The following is a 16,839-nucleotide window of genomic DNA, read 5'->3' as shown; positions in this document are numbered from 1 at the left end:
ACTCCATGTCAACTAGCAGTCATTAGAGTATTAGTAGACTGTCTGCTTAATATCTGCTAACACTTTATTATGATGGGTCCACAACATACAACATACTGACTATCAGAAACTTTTCAAGTATGTGTCAACTTACTCTACTAACCCTAAACCTACCCTACTGAGAGTTAGTAGACATGTAGTTGCAAATTAATGAGAATTACTTGACGGCAAAGTTACTTATAGTTAGCAGAATGACTATCAAAATAAAGTGTAACTGAAATGTTTGATATTAGCACAGTGTAATAGATGATTGAAAACCCCTTGTGTGCTTTCAGTGAATTGTCTGTAATGATTCAATAAAGTCATGATTTAAATGAATTGTTATGCAGGATTGCCATTCTGATGTGGTGCGGCAAGATATTTAGGTTTTGGGGCAGATCATTATTTATTGGCCATTTGTTATTTTGTTCACACAGCTGTGATTTAAGAGGAACCTCTAAATATTGAAAGATGTTTCTGTCCTAAAGCAAACTGAGACGTAATCAGGAACGTGTGTTCATCTGCGACTCAATGAACATGCCTGGTAAATTAAATGTGCAAATCACTTTTAAAAAAGACCATGCAACAGAGAAATATCCAGAGATGAGTTCAAAGACATAAAACCTTCAAGCTGGTCATTCAAAATATCTAAAAAAAATCAGATGTTTTCCATCGAAACGATCCGCCCAGCAGGGACCTGTAAAGCACATAGAATTACATCAGAGAGAAGCTGAGGGGGAAGTGAGGAGAGAGAGAGAGAGAGGAAAAATTCTTCAAGAATGAGGAAATTTTACTGCTCTCCTCCCTCTCTCTCTCTCTCTTCTGCCCCCTCGCTCTTTCTTCCCAGTCAATCAGGAGCGTTCAGAGCAGCGACCCACTGACAGGAGGAGAGAGAAGCAGCATCCAGCATCAGCGGCTCCACAGGTAAGACTGACACCTCTCTCGCTCATCACTTCATGAGCGCTTGAGGCCTTAAATCACAAACTGCAGAAGCTTCAGCATCTTTGACTTTTCAAAATGCTTTATAAGAGAGTTGCATGTCTATCCAAACAGAAACAAACAAACAAAGAGTTGCACTTATTCAGAGTTAGGCTACTTAGAGAAGAACTCTTTCACCAAACAAACATGCTGAATTTATGCTCTGATTAAAAAAGAAAGAAAGTTTTCTAAAGATCTGTTCATTGTCACAGTAATCATGTGCCCTGCTCTTCTGAAGTTTGGACTGAAGTGGTTCTGCTTACAATCTCAAAAAAAGCTTGTATCTTTTCAAGTTTTCATCTTGTCAGGGAATGGTGGTCACGTGATCTGTACCGTTTTTATTATCAGAATGTGCAGAATATTACACTCGTCTGTCTGTCTGGCCTGCCTGTTATTATGCACTTCTGAAAAAGACTGACACAGAAGAGGTTCTGCGAGTTTAGACAGGGCTCATTTGTGTGACGGTAAACTGATGATGACATTTGTTAATGAAGAGAAATGATGAGATGGGCAGGAAAAATCATCAGGAGCGGGCTGAGGGGTACAGCAGCTGAAATACTCAAGTCAGTTTTATATGTATTTCATGATACATATTGTTCCAAAGCAGCTTCACAGAAATTGAACCATAAAACATTCAGTAAAAAAGACAAAGGCGACTGTGGCAGGAAAACCTGTCTATAGCGAGGAACGCTGAATGATGAAAAGTGTAGTTTTATTCATTTTGTTATATTGGATTTTTTATAGACATTTCGATTTATCTTTATTATTATGTTTTTTTATTTCAGTTTTAGTTACTTAGTTTACTTCAACTTAAACCTCTTTCATTTTAATTATTTCCTAATTGTTGTTACATTGTTTTAAGTTTTTTAATCTAATATTTTTATTTTATTACGACTATAGGCACTTTATGAACTCATAAAATGTACCTTGTATGCAATTTCACTTCGAATAAAAGCATCTACAAAATGTGTGTGTTTTTTTTAAATGTTATAGTTTTAGTTAACAGTAACAACACTTTTACACAAATAAACTTATCTTTATAAAGATTTATGCTTGTGAAAAATTCTACTCTGCTGGATTGGAAACAGTGTTTTATGGGAACAAGTGAACTGCCGCTGCGCGTTGATCTCTCTCTCGATGGAGTTCAAATCTCCTTTAAAGCTGATGTCATTTTAGCTGTAGTCTTTTCACTTAACCCCTCATCAATCAGTCTGTCTGACCCTCCAGACACAGGGTGCGTTTCCTAACACACCTGCGGTTAGAAGCAGTTTCTTTTTAGTACTGTTTATCGTGTTGAAATCATGCTCTTGAGCAAAATAGCTTTTAACAATGAAAAAAAAATATTTTAATGACATCAGTTGATGTTATAATAGTGAACCAACATGGCTCAAATGCCAAATATGCAACTAAGTTACTATGGTCTCAGGAAACACTGCCTGGTTATTTCATGCATCACATTCTGGCATTTAAGCACTAGAACTATTGTTCTGCTGATTTTTATGGGAAAGTATCACTGAAATCAACCTGTGGCTTGAATTTGGGGCTGGGCTATCTAGAGACAGATGTGTCTGGATTGACTGGTTCTCGCCATGAATATAGCCATGAGTATGAATATAGGTGCCATAATGGCGTTAAGAAGAAAATGAACAAACAAAAAACACTGCTAGTGCTAGTCTCATGGTGCATGTCCAAAATGCCATAGTGAGAAATAATGTCCAAAAAACATGACATCAGAAACTAAAGTAGCTCAGAGCAGAACTGCTGTCTGTTCTCACATGCCACTGCTGACCAGAACTAACTGAATCTCCAGCAGTATTTTCAGACATATAAATAAATTTTATTACTTAGCATGGAAATGATGTTTTCTCAGGTCGTGACATTTACTTTCTCTGGTTTGATCTGGAAGACTGACACCGGAGCCTCTGTGTCGCAGCTTGTGGACACGACTGACAACATTATATAAAGTCAACACAACATCAGAGCTGACCCTGTTTGCTCTCATTCTGTGACATTCATCAAAAAAGTTGAAAATCTTTCATCAAAATTAAATTAGCTTTGAAACTACTTTCAACAGTCCCTCTTACTTTTTCATACATCTCTTCAAACCTTCTGTTGCACCCTCAAAGTTGGATGTAAATGGATTGCAAATGCTGTTTTTATGTTGACTATCCTCTGTATGGTGAATGTCTAATATTGATTTCTGCATGACAAAACTTGACTGAAATTCATATTTGTTTGGACCAGGAGGGATAGACGCTTAAAGAGAAGAGGACACTGCAACGCTGATCATCACTCCAGATCTGAGATTCAACAGTGTATCTGCGAAAACTGAGTTTAAATGTTTTGCCTGCCGATCTGAGTAGAATAAAATACGTTCTCATTTACAGAACCAATCATCATCCATTGGTTTGGGGGTGTTTCTCCCAGTAAACATGGCATTAGTGTTGCCTTTCCTGCTTCTACTTCTGCCAAGTCCTGCCCTGTCCAGCCAACATCTGCAGACAGGAGCTCAGCGCGTCTCCAGAGACATCAAACCCCAGCCTATTAAACTTGTTATTTCGGACACATGTGCACAAGATGGGTCCAAAGACAGAGAGCTAGACTTGGATCCTGATTCTCCTCTGGTCTTGACCCATCGGATCCGTCTGGTGCCAGGGTCAGGTTCAGCTTGTGGTCAGTGCGAGCTGGACTTCGCAGCCCTACGTGATCGCATTGAAAGACTGGAGAAGGAGGTGTCTGATCTGAGGGAGAAATGTGGAGGTCCAGAAGGATGCTGCAGCTCCCAACAGAGCAAAGGTAATGCTCATCCAGTTCCAGACAAGCTTGTCAAATCTAGAGCGCTAGTCTAAAATATCCTGAAGCATGTGTGTACAGGATGTCTGGAATCTCTATCCTGACCAGTCCTTAAGGATTTCCTTATAGGAAATATTCAGTTCTAATCAAATCAGATCCTACTAGATGAACTAAAATTATTATTATTATTATTATTATCGGTTTGCTTCAGAATAGGATTCCAAATGTCTCTAGAAATAATTAAATTATCAGGGGATTCATAGAGCATCCCTATTTCTCCCATTTAAATCCTTTAGCATTTGTTCTGGATAATCAAAATTCCATAAGCAATCCAATACATTCAGTTCCTCATGCACAGTCCTGCTTATATTCAGGAAGTATCTTTGATACATTACTACTGCACTACTACTACTACTACTACTACTACTAATAGAATAGAATAGAATAGAATAGAAAAAATGTTCATTGAAGAACCCATGAGAAAATATGTCATCATAGTTTATGTGAGCAAAGCAGCTGTTTGTGTAAAATCCTCTACGGGAAAGCAACATTTGCTGAATCTCATTTCACATTTCACACTGCAGTCTTGTTTTTAACCTCTCTTTTTAACAGTCTTGTTTTCTAGTAAAAATGTTACAATGTCAATGTCCTTTTAATGGATAATTATTAGTCATGTATGCAGAATAAAGTGGAATGTGTGAACAGTGTGAACGGCTGCGGCTGCTCTAGTAAACACAGCATACACAAGATACTGTACTAAACACAAAAGTTTCATGTACAGTATGAATATTGCTTTTATGATTAATTATGAATTTAAACAAAGCGAACAGCAAAATATAAACAGGAAAAAAAAACGAATGTATTTTTTTTTTTTTTTTCTGAAAAAAAAAGAAAGAATAAAAAACAGCTGTGGCTGAAGTACCATAAAATTAGTGCATATGACTTGTGAACTATAACAACCATTTCATCTGAATATTGACAATGAGAGACTTTAAAGGGGTCATGAACTGCCTGTTTTTATTTAAAAACATTTGTTTGTTTGTTTTTCTGTACTGTTCTCTGAGGTTCACTTATAATGTTATCAAGACTTTTACATCAAAAAACATCATAATTTAGAAGTAATAGTCTTTTTTCTGTCCTGTTTTTGACCCCCTCATCAGAAGGCTCTGTTTGAATAGGTGTGGAGGATTGTAGACTCTGAAGTAAACACCCCTTGCTGTAATTGGCTAATAGTTTATGTTTATGTTTAACAGCCTACATTCCTCACAGATGGACGCTGCTGTGATTTAGGTCAAAAACACATAAATACTCATATCAACGATCTGTTTAACAGACAAAGAAATAGTGATCACGTAATAAAAACAGTTACTCACACTTGTGTGACATTACCGTCAGATCCAATATAGTTGCACAGCATTGTCTCAAGATTCAATCTGATTCAGTCTTTCTGAAAATCCTGCATCGAATTGTGCCTTGTTTGTAAACAAATCAGCGGTAAAAGGAAGTAAGCAAGTTCTTACCGATGTGGTCTGGATCTTCATTAAAAATCAAGTTAATCAAATAAAGTTTATCATTTGGTTTCTGCGTAGACCTGCATTTACCACTCTTGTCATTTACCTACAACATGTGCGAATCGGTGGGCGGGGCTAAACAGGCAGCGATGTAGAATCAGTGGGCGGGGCTACACAGACAGTGATATATAATCGGTAGGGAGGGCTACACAGACAGTGATGTATAATCGGTGTGCGGGGCTAAAAAGTCAGTTATGTAAATCGGTGGGTGGGGCTAAACAGGCAGCGATGTAGAATTGGTGGAAGGGGCTAAACAGGCAGCGATGTAGAATCAGTGGGCGGGGCTACACAGACAGTGATATATAATCGGTAGGGAGGGCTACACAGACAGTGATGCATAATCGGTGTGCGGGGCTAAAAAGTCAGTTATGTAAATCGGTGGGTGGGGCTAAACAGGCAGCGATGTAGAATTGGTGGAAGGGGCTATACAGGCAGCGATATAGAATCAGTGGGCGGGGCTACACAGACAGTGATATATAATCGGTAGGGAGGGCTACACAGACAGTGATGTATAATCGGTGTGTGGGGCTAAAAAGTCAGTTATGTAAATCGGTGGGTGGGGCTAAACAGGCAGCGATGTAGAATTGGTGGAAGGGGCTAAACAGACAGTGATGTATAATCGGAGGGTGGGGCTAAATAGGTAGTGATGTAAATCGGTGGGCGGGGCTAAACAGTCAGTGATGTAAATCGGTAGGTGGGGCTAAACAGGCAGTGTTGTAGTATTGGTGGGTGGGGCTATACAGGCAGTGATGTAAATCGGTGGGCGTTGCTACACTGTCGGTAATGTAGAATATGTGGGTGGGGTTAAACAGGCAGTAATGTAGAATCGGTGGGTGGGGCTAAACAGGCAGTAATGTAGAAGCAGGCCTTGATCTTCTGCGGAGGCGGTGCTTATCCACACTATTACATGTTAAGTCAAGTCACCTTTATTTATATAGCACTTTTAACAATACAGATTGTGTCAAAGACCTTAACAGTATCAAATTGGAGGATAGAGTGTCAGTAATGTATAATAATAAGATTAAACACTCAATTTTCAGTTAAAGGCATTTCATTATTGTATTCAGAGATGTCATTGTCTAGCTCAGTTTAGTTTAAATAAATCAAATTGACAATAATCTCTAGAAGTACATCATAGAGTACGTTCCACAAGCTGTTGCTTTGGCAATATAAGCTGTTTTTAGACTAAAGTTTAGCTTTAGCTTTTTTTTCACTCTGTGACCATGTGATGTGTTCTTATTTCTCCACAGGTGTGGTCTGTACCACTGTTCGTCCCACGACCGACGAGTGTCCAGATGACTGCAGTGACCAGGGTCGCTGTGTAGATGGCAAATGTGTGTGTTTCCCAGGATTCAGCGGGCCTGATTGCAGCATGCCCGACTGCCCTGATGACTGCAGCAGCCAGGGCCGATGTGTGAACGGCCAGTGTGTGTGTGACCCAGGCTTTACTGGCCCAGACTGCTCCTCCAGCACATGTCCTGATAACTGCAACGACAGGGGCCCCTGCGTGAATGGCAGGTGTGTGTGTGATGCTGGCTTTACTGGGCCTAACTGCGGGACACGGGGCTGTCCGGATAACTGTAACAAGCAGGGCCACTGTGTGAACGGCAGGTGTGTGTGTGATGCAGGGTTTACTGGGCCTAACTGCGGGACACGGGGCTGTCCGGATAACTGTAACAAGCGGGGCCGCTGTGTGAACAGCAGGTGTGTGTGTGATGCAGGGTTTACCGGGCCTAACTGCGGGACACGGGGCTGTCCGGCTAATTGCAATAAAAGGGGCCACTGTGTGAATGGAAAATGCGTGTGCAACTCAGGATTCTCTGGTCAGGACTGCTCTGAGACGTCCTGCCCGGGGAACTGTAATGACAGGGGCCGATGTGTGAACGGACAGTGCGTGTGTAATCCTGGCTTCTCTGGACCAGACTGCTCTGTCAAAACATGTCCGGAGAACTGCAACAATCGTGGACAGTGTGTAAACGGCAAGTGTGTCTGTGAGAGCGGCTTTACGGGCCCCGGCTGCTCATCCAGATCTTGTCCTGGAGACTGCAGTAACCACGGCAGATGTGTCGACGGCCGCTGTGTGTGTGATAGCGGTTTTACTGGACCAGACTGCTCAGCTGAGACTTGTCCCAATGACTGCAATAACAAAGGCAGATGTGTGAACGGGAAGTGTGTCTGTGACGTGGGCTTCTCCGGTCAGGACTGCTCCACCAAAACCTGCCCCAAAAACTGCAATAACAAGGGCCGCTGTGTGAGGGGCCGCTGCGCGTGCCAGCGTGGTTTCACGGGGCCCGACTGCAGCAAGTGTCAGTCTGGGTTCACAGGCGAAAACTGCGACACTGGTGAGTGATGCACGTGATATATTACTGTATTAGTGAGTACTGCAATAAAATCTGTGTAAAACGTCTGCACATTTAAGTCTCAGCATGGTATCAACTCACTGAAGCACTTTAGCATTTGAAGCACCATGTCTCATGGTGTCATAGTAATTATGACACTCTCTTCTCATAGGATAAGTCCACAAACTCTCATGAATAATTAAGAGACACCTTTCTGATGCTAGGGCCCCCACAATCCAACAGCACAATGTTTCCTGTGTTTCGTCTGCTGTAATTATGCTTGTTTTACAGGGTTTTTTTTTTAAATATTAACAGCAACGGGGAGTGTTCAATCACAAGTCATTCTGCAGCCCCTTTGAAAGTTGCTGAGGCCCCCGAGTGGGCTCTGGGCCCCTAATTGAAAACCACTGCTCTATAGAACATGAAAAAGTGACATACTGTGATGCTGGGGGGGAAAAAACGACTATATTATTAGGGGCTTTCGCACCGGAGGAACCTTCTCGTAGTTCCTTGAACTATTGGTGGAAGTTCCTGCTTTTTGGTCTCTTCACACCGCAGGAACTAGGAACAGTTTTAGTTCTAGGAACTCTGTATGGGGGAACTAAATTAGCTTCTACTTCAGAGCAGGGCTCTTAAACAGTTCTATAAGAACTATCAGTGACATACGTATATGGTGATCGGCCAAGTGCATATGAAACATGGCTACCCGGTATTTTTAAAAAGCAGAGTAAAAATATTTAATTCATGAACATGGAAAACAGTGATTACGGCATTTATCTGTTGTCTGCAGCATTGTTCTTTTCCTTGATGATAACACTGCAAGTTGTCATAGGAGATTTAGTCACATTGTCATGCTCTTTTAATAAAATGAAGTGACATGTGGCCAAGTATGGTTACCAACACTCGGAATTTGTGCTCTGCATTTAACCCATCCAAAGTGCATACACACAGCAGTGAACACACACATTATTGCATACCAACAAAGATGTATGGAATTCCAGCTGATTAGTCAAGCTGCTCTTAAATAACACACTAATTAATTCATGAGCATGTGAGGCTGTTTTAAAAACTTGAACCAGACTTGTTGTGTTGTTGTGTGATTATTGCAAATTATACTTTCTATCATATTATATTTATTTATTACTTGTAATCATAAGCATGCTGGTTTGTAGTGCAAATAGTTTTACATTTTACTGCACTTTGTTTTTCTAGTTATTTATAGCGACTAATAAATCTGAATTTGGTGGGGCATATTGAGTGAAACTTTAATATCGGCCATTATGGATGTCTGCTGTTTTGAATTTTGGTGTAAAATGCTACATATTGGCATATCATTGTAACTCGGTATGTGGCACAATCCTTTGAAGATACTCAAAAATCTCAAGACAGCTTTTTAGCTTGTTGTCTGCCATTTTGAAAAGTTTTAAAAACCTACTTTTCTGAACTTATCTTAGCCATTGATCAAATTTTCACCAAATTCAATCTGGATCATCTCCAGATCATGCTGGCTAAAAGCTTTTGATTTCATGCTGATGGCATGATGCCAAACTGCATCTAAGGGTGTATCTCTGAAACCTGTGGCATACTGACACCAAACTTTATGTGTCCCATTGTCACTTCACATTGACCACATCAATTTGATAAGAGCGCCACCTATTGGTCAAAAGTGATAAGCAATTAAATCACATTACAATTGGCTGATTTTTGCATTTAGGGTGCTTGGCACAGATAATTGCTGCTTGCAGCTACTGAATATTTATAATTATTTTCAACTTCCTTCAACACATACATCTATGATAACATTTCAAACATACAGGTGCTGGTCATAAAATTAGAATATCATGAAAAAGTTGATTTATTTCAGGAATACCATTCAAAAAGTGAAAGTTGTATATTAGATTAGTTCATTACACACAGACTGATATATTTCAAAAGTTTATTTCCTTTAATTTTGATGATTATAACTGACAACAAATGAAAGTCCCAAATTCAGTATCTCAGAAAATTAGAATATCAATTACGACCAATCCAAAAAAAATATTTTTAGAAATGTTGGCCAACTGAAAAGTATGAACATGAAAAGTATGAGCATGTACAGCACTCAATATTTAGTTGGGGCTCCTTTGGCCTGGATTACTGCAGCAATGCGGCGTGGCATGGAGTCGATCAGTCTGTGGCACTGCTCAGGTGTTATGAGAGCCCATGTTGCTCTGATAGTGGCCTTCAGCTCTTCTGAATTGTTGGGTCTGGCATATTGCATCTTCCTCTTCACAATACCCCATAGGTTTTCTGTGGGGTTAAGGTCAGGCGAGTTTGCTGGCCAATCAAGAACAGGGATACCATGGTCCTTAAACCAGGTACTGGTAGCTTTGGCAGTGTGTGCAGGTGCCAAGTCCTGTTGGAAAATGAAATCTGCATCTCCATAAAGTTGGTCAGCAGCAGGAAGCATGAAGTGCTCTAAAACTTCCTGGTAGATGGCTGCGTTGACCTCAGAAAACACAATGGACCAACACCAGCAGATGACATGGCACCCCAAACCATCAATGACTGTGGAAACTTTACACTGGACCTCAAGCAACGTGGATTATGTGCCTCTCCTCGCTTCCTCCAGACTCTGGGACCTTGATTTCCAAAGGAAATGCAATATTTACTTTCATCAGAGAACATAACTTTGGACCACTCAGCAGCAGTCCAGTCAAGACGCTTCTGGCGCGGTCTCTTGTTCAAGAGTGGCTTGACACAAGGAATGCGACAGCTGAAACCCATGTCTTGCATACGTCTGTGCGTGCTGGTTCTTGAAGCACTGACTCCAGCTGCAGTCCACTCTTTGTGAATCTCCCCCACATTTTTGAATGGGTTTTGTTTCACAATCCTCTCCAGGGTGCGGTTATCCTTATTGCTTGTACACTTTTTTCTACCACATCTTGTCCTTCCCTTCGCCTCTCTATTAATGTGCTTGGACACAGAGCTCTGTGAACAGCCAGCCTCTTTAGCAATGACCTTTTGTGTCTTGCCCTCCTTGTGCAAGGTGTCAATGGTCGTCTTTTGGACAACTGTCAAGTCAGCAGTCTTCCCCATGATTGTGCAGCCTACAGAACTAGACTGAGAGACCATTTAAAGGCTTTTTCAGGTGTTTTGAGTTCATTAGCTGATTAGAGTGTGGCACCGGGTGTCTTCAATATTGAACATTTTCACAATATTCTAATTTTCTGAGATACTGAATTTGGGACTTTCATTAGTTGTCAGTTATAATCATCAAAATTAAAGGAAATAAACATTTGAAATATATCAGTCTGTGTGTAATGAATGAATCTAATATACAAGTTTCACTTTTTGAATGGTATTACTGAAATAAATAAACTTTTTCATGATATTCTAATTTTATGACCAGCACCTGTATATTTGACCCTTTAGGAGTTTCAAGCCTTATTTTGGAAGCTATTCATGGAAAGTGACAAATCCAAATCAGATTATATGTCTACTATAATCTGATTTCAGATTATAGTAGACACTACTATAATCTGAATTATAGTAGTGTCACTGGGAAGGAGCATATGGTATAACAGTTTTACAGACAGACATTTTAAAGAGCGTCTTTATAATCCATTTTAAGGTGTTTAAATAATCTACACATATGGTAACGATCCAGCATATTTTGTATTGCCCTGAGTGTTCACTATGTCTTTATGAGTGCTCTTGGTGAGTGAATACAGCAGCGGGTCAGCAGTAATCAGACATACAGCACTGCAGTTATTGTTTCAAGTAGAAACAGGTGGGTTTGAATGTTTTGTCTTCTGTCCAGCACTGGCAGGCATCTCGCGTCTCAACACCAGGGACATCACTGAGTCATCTGTTACTCTGTTCTGGACTCCACCTGCCATGCAGTATGACACCTACCACATCACCTTCACCAGCAGGGCAAGTACAGCACTACCACACATTACATATACAAACTCATTACGACACACTGCATGATGAACACAATAAGCACCGATCTCATTGTTATCTCTAAAAAGGACAAATGGGTGAATAATAGCAGTAGACGTTGAACCCGGAAAACACTTCAAGGTCACTTCCACCCTTCAAACACTTCAGAGATGGAATGAAACAGGATTTATTCCTTTCAATAAGAATCACATTTAACAAAGAAAATGTACAATGGCAATGGCAATGACAATAAACTTAAAATAAAATAATGTGAAAATGACAGATTATTTCAAATTAAAATTAATTACTGAATAAATCATTTTAAGGATTTATACATCATTTATACAGTACATCCAAAATAAATAAACAAACCGTAAATGAGAATCACCCACTTTTCCCCCTCTTCTGAAATCAAATACAGAAAAGCATTTAACAAAACCCATAGCAGCCCAAATTTAAATCTGGCTGAGTCTGTTTTCCAAAGGAAAACAAATAAATTTTTACACAGACATAAAATCAGCCCAATCTGGCAGTGGAAAAATTAGCTATTTGCTTTGGATAGAAGCCTTGTTTTGATTTACAGCCCTCTGAATGTTTAGTGCCCATCTCTACCTCATCAACCATCTCAACGTTACTGAAACTATACACAACAACACACATCGCTACGAGTGACTACACTGTAAAAATAAATGCTGTGAAAAATGGCCATTTTCTGACAGTAACATCCTTTTTTTTCATTACAACAGTAAAATCCCGTAAAAAACAATGAATTCTGAGTAACATTTGTTGTTTTCGAGAAAGTATCCTTCTGCCGTCCTGTGAAGTAACAGCACTCAGAGACTGTGTTTCAAATCACACCCTACACCCTCATTCACTATTCCCTACATGAGTTTACTAATATAGTCCACCTCACTGAGAAAATGAAAACTAATGAGTGATTTCAGCTGATGTTAACAAGCAGAATCACTGAAGAAAAGAGCAAGAAATGAAACTACAACTGACAAACAGCCACAGCCTTAGAGGAAATCAACTGAATGGATGATTAGACAACTCCACAAAGAGCATCACCAGCTTCACAGTCTGACTTTATTTCTGTCATATATCTACAAAAAATATTTGAGAATTAATAGACATTTAGATGCTTTATTGAAAACCTTGCGTTTGACCTCACCATTATGGCAATCAGCGTTTGCTTTAGTTGTGCTCTTGACCCTTGACATTTCAGCACTAGATTTTTTTGGTTTTTATATGTGTGTTTGTAAAATGTGTTTACTATAGCATTAAAAGCCAAAAATATAAGTGCTTTTGGGTTGTAATCATCATGAAGCAGCCTGCTTCTCTAATCTCATTAAATCTTTAATGGAGTGGTGTGGTTTTTCTTATATGATAATGCAAAATAACATTAATTACGAAGAATTGTAAAACATCTTATGCTCAAAACTGTCCGTACTATAGCATCATTTAGACACCCACAGACATCAAGAATCAGCATATGAATCTCAACAATGGTGAGTCAAAAGCTTAATGATGCAATGCATGCTGCATCCCAGCACTTTACAAAACTCACCCATGACTCCCAGCATGCATTGTGGCATGAATAAATTATGCCACTGAATTGTCCTCTTATTTTCTCTAATTCTTTCTATTTGCTTTTATAATTGCTTTTTGTTGTTGTTGAGTTTTAGTAGTGTGTGATGTTCAGAGTTGATCTGTTTATTTTGGTTGATAGTCACCATTGTTGAGTTTCACTGATTTTTGAGGTGTGTGTTTCATAGCATTCTTTGGGTTGTTGTCAGTAATGTTTTAACAGTCTTACATAAACTAGAGTATGAATGCGCAGACTGGTATTACATCACTTTGGTAACAGAAGAAACATTGTTATAAACTCCTGGGTGAAAATAACGTTTAATGATGGATATGTCATTATCAAAACAAAACTAATAATATTACTGCTTTTGCTTTGGTTCTTTTCGCCATAATAAATGTGCTTTAAAACACACTTTCATAACAGCCAAAACAGAGCTCAAATTATGAAAGTCAAGGTTCAAGAGCCCAACTAAAGCTAACACTGATCTCCCTCATGGTAGTTAAAAAACAACTTGCATTTCAGTGAACTTTTGACAGAAAAAGCATCAGTCTGGTTAGTAATGTGTGAATTAATGCTGATTTAGGAGTTGTTTAATCAGCTCTTGAGAGATTTAATGTCTTCTTTTTTTCAGTTGATTTAATCTAAGCTACGTCTGAAGTCAGCTGTAGTTCTTGTGTTTCTCTTTCATTCTGTGACTGCTTGTTAACAGCAGGTGTTCATCACTAATGCACAATCATCACTTAATCACATAATTATCTCATTAACTTCAGCACTGATTCAGTGTTACTTTAACACTCTGTAGTGTGCACACATTATAAGTGTTCATTTAAAAATGAGGATTGTGTTGTGGGGTTTAAAGTATTAAAGATGTAAGAGAAAAAAAAAAGCATGAAATGTAATTTAACAGCAATAAACTGTAATTAATTTATGGCAACAAAGTGTAGAAAAACAGTTACTTACTGGCAACCGTACTGCCAGCAGATTACCGTTAATTCAAAAACAGCAATTTACTCTAAATCGTAACAGTCAGATTAACCAACCGAAAAAAGTTATTTTTACTGAAATATTAGTGAAGGTCCACAGAAAACAGTTATGGAAAGTCGTGAACTGATCAGGAGAGTAAATATTAAACTGAACTGTGTTAATGTGTTTTTGCACAAGATAGATCTGTTAGTTTAATGTAGGTTTGTGGGTCACCATTGTGCTGCAGAGTAGAGCCTGTGCTTCAGGTCAATAATGAGCCGCAAACACTGATGTTCTGCTGCTTTGTTTAAAGACAGTAATTGTGCAGTTGCTTAAGCAGCAATTATCTTTTTGTTAAGTATTTGCATGTGTGCTATATCTGATGACGAACTGAAACGATTTGAGTTAAAGACATGTTTTTAGTTATTTAAAGTGTTTGCAGTTTTATACTAAGAAATATTTATTCTCAGTGGACTCAAATGATATAAGTTCACATTACTAATGCCATATGAATACTATTATTTTAAACTCTGTTTGAACCAATTGGAGCAGAGTTAATTTCCATGGTAGTATAACAGTAACATGCTGTAAATTAACAGTACATTACTGGCAACTCTACTGCCAATAAATTACTGTTATTTAACGGCACAATTTTTTTACAATGATAAAGTCCAGTTTTGATAGGGAGCCACAGAAGACATACAGTACATGTCACCGTGACTGTGGTGTCAAGTCAAGTCACTATTATTTGTATAGCACTTTTAACAATGCAAATGCAACGTGAGTAGTTCTGACTGTTATTGGATTTTTCATTTCTGGACCAGGAAGAGGGAAGCTTCTGTAGGAGAGCTGAGGTAATTAAAAAGCTGAGGGGTTTGTTGCAACCAGCTGCTGGACTACAGTGATGTTTCAGCTCTGTTTGATGGCCTGTTTCTGTCAGCAATTGTTCATTAAGGAACACATGTTATCAATCTGCTGTGGGGTGGGTGATGTAAGCTCTATCAATGAAAGACTACAGCCAGTTCATCAGATGCTTCAGAAATGAAATGTGATGTTGCTGTAATCTCTGAAATATCCCAACATGCTGAAACTCTTATTTTCGCATGCAACAGTATTTGAAGCACTTCAGTCTAATCCGCAGCTCTCAGACAGCTTCCTACAAAGACTTCCTACAAAGCCCAAAAAGAGCACAAGAGAAGTCTAATAGTCATGTAAAGTCAAGTCATCTTGTTTCTACAGAGGTTCAAAGTTCAGTTTTATCAAACGTTCAACTTGCTGAACATCCTTCTTGTTAAAACCATGTTTCGGTCCCAGCTGGTCCTGGCATAGCTAGGAATCTGTGCTGAGCGCTTGTCTGGTAGTCAAGGTCATCGCTGAGAATCTGTCTCATGGACTCATATAATGGTCATGGCCTTCAATGTGGGGCTGTTGTGGTCATTCCTGGGTGCAGACCAAAATCTTATCTGGATACAGGCTGGATTCAGCTGACTACCATAATGATGGTATTAGGGAGAGATAGACAGTCAGACAGACTAATATTAGGGTGGATGCCATTCTTCTTACGATGTAACGAGCACATCGGGTGTTATGGGAAGTGTTCCCAGTCCTGGTTGACCTAATTAATGCAGCCTAACAATCCTTTAACAGATTTGAATTATAGAAATGTGTTAGTGTGTTATGTGTAAGTCAGGTTATAGAGATATGTCTTTAATCTAGATTTAAACTGACAGAGAGTGTCTGCCTCCCAAACAGTGTTAGGTAGATAGTTCCAGAGTTTGGGCAATAAATAGGAAACTGATTTTCTGCTCACAGTCCCCTTCTGGGCTTTAGTAATCAGCAAGATATTAAAATGTACACCATGTTTAAGATGGAGCCAGTGTAGTCAAGTCAAGTCACCTTTATTTATATAGCGCTTTTAACAATACAGATTGCGTCAAAGCACTTAACGGTATCAAACTGGAGGATAGTGTCAGTAATGTATAATAATAAGATTAAACATTCAATTTTCAGTTAAAGGCATTTCATTATTGAATTCAGAGATGTCATTGTCTAGCTCAGTTTAGTTTAAATAGTATCTGTGAAATCAAATTGACGATAATCACTAGAAATTAAGTGTCCCAAACTGAGCAAGCCAGAGGCGACAGTGGCAAGGAACCAAAACTCCCTCTGTGATAGAATGTAGAAAAAAACCTTGGGAGAAACCAGGCTCAGTCGGGGGCCAGTTCTATGGCCAGAATACTATTGTTTATTTATTGTTTAATTATTGATTTAAATAAAATTTTAAATGTATAAATGCATTATATTTCTATTTTTATATTGTTCCAAAAAAATAATAGTATTATGTAGTTAGGTATTTTATTATATGTTTAGTTATTTTGTTTTATTTTTAGTTTTATTGTATTTTTAATTGAGGTCTTCACTGGGGATATTTCCCTGGGGCTCATCCAGGCGGAGAAGCGTCTCGCTGCAGCCTACAAGATCCAGGGGGCGTGGTTCGATACAGATCCAACTCCTCCCACCTGCCTATACCTAAACCAACCCACCCCATCTCCACTCATAAACCTACCAATCTCCACCCCCTAGATGTGAATCCAACCACTCCCCCTGGATGTTGTGGACTGCAGCAAGCCCTACTTGTCCAGGTGTCTGACCTCCGCCGACA

General features: G+C 39.2%; 1 protein-coding gene across 1 annotated transcript in view; it reads left to right on the top strand.

Annotated features, from left to right (window-relative positions):
• The first annotated feature begins 863 nt into the window (after positions 1–863).
• Positions 864–16,839, top strand: part of tnxbb (tenascin XBb) — a 43,657-nt gene continuing 27,681 nt past the window's right edge. Inside the window, exons 1-4 of the mRNA XM_079441797.1 lie at positions 864–942; positions 3,241–3,792; positions 6,611–7,702; positions 11,502–11,617. Coding sequence (XP_079297923.1) covers positions 3,429–3,792; positions 6,611–7,702; positions 11,502–11,617 — 1,572 coding nt within the window. The 5' untranslated portion in view covers positions 864–942; positions 3,241–3,428. The remainder of the gene's footprint in view (positions 943–3,240; positions 3,793–6,610; positions 7,703–11,501; positions 11,618–16,839) is intronic.

Source organism: Barbus barbus (assembly GCF_936440315.1).
Source record: "Barbus barbus genome assembly, chromosome: 19".
Classification (NCBI taxonomy): Eukaryota; Metazoa; Chordata; class Actinopteri; order Cypriniformes; family Cyprinidae; genus Barbus; species Barbus barbus.
The sequence above is the reverse complement of the archived record's forward strand: the minus strand, read 5'-3'. Positions and strand labels throughout refer to the sequence as shown.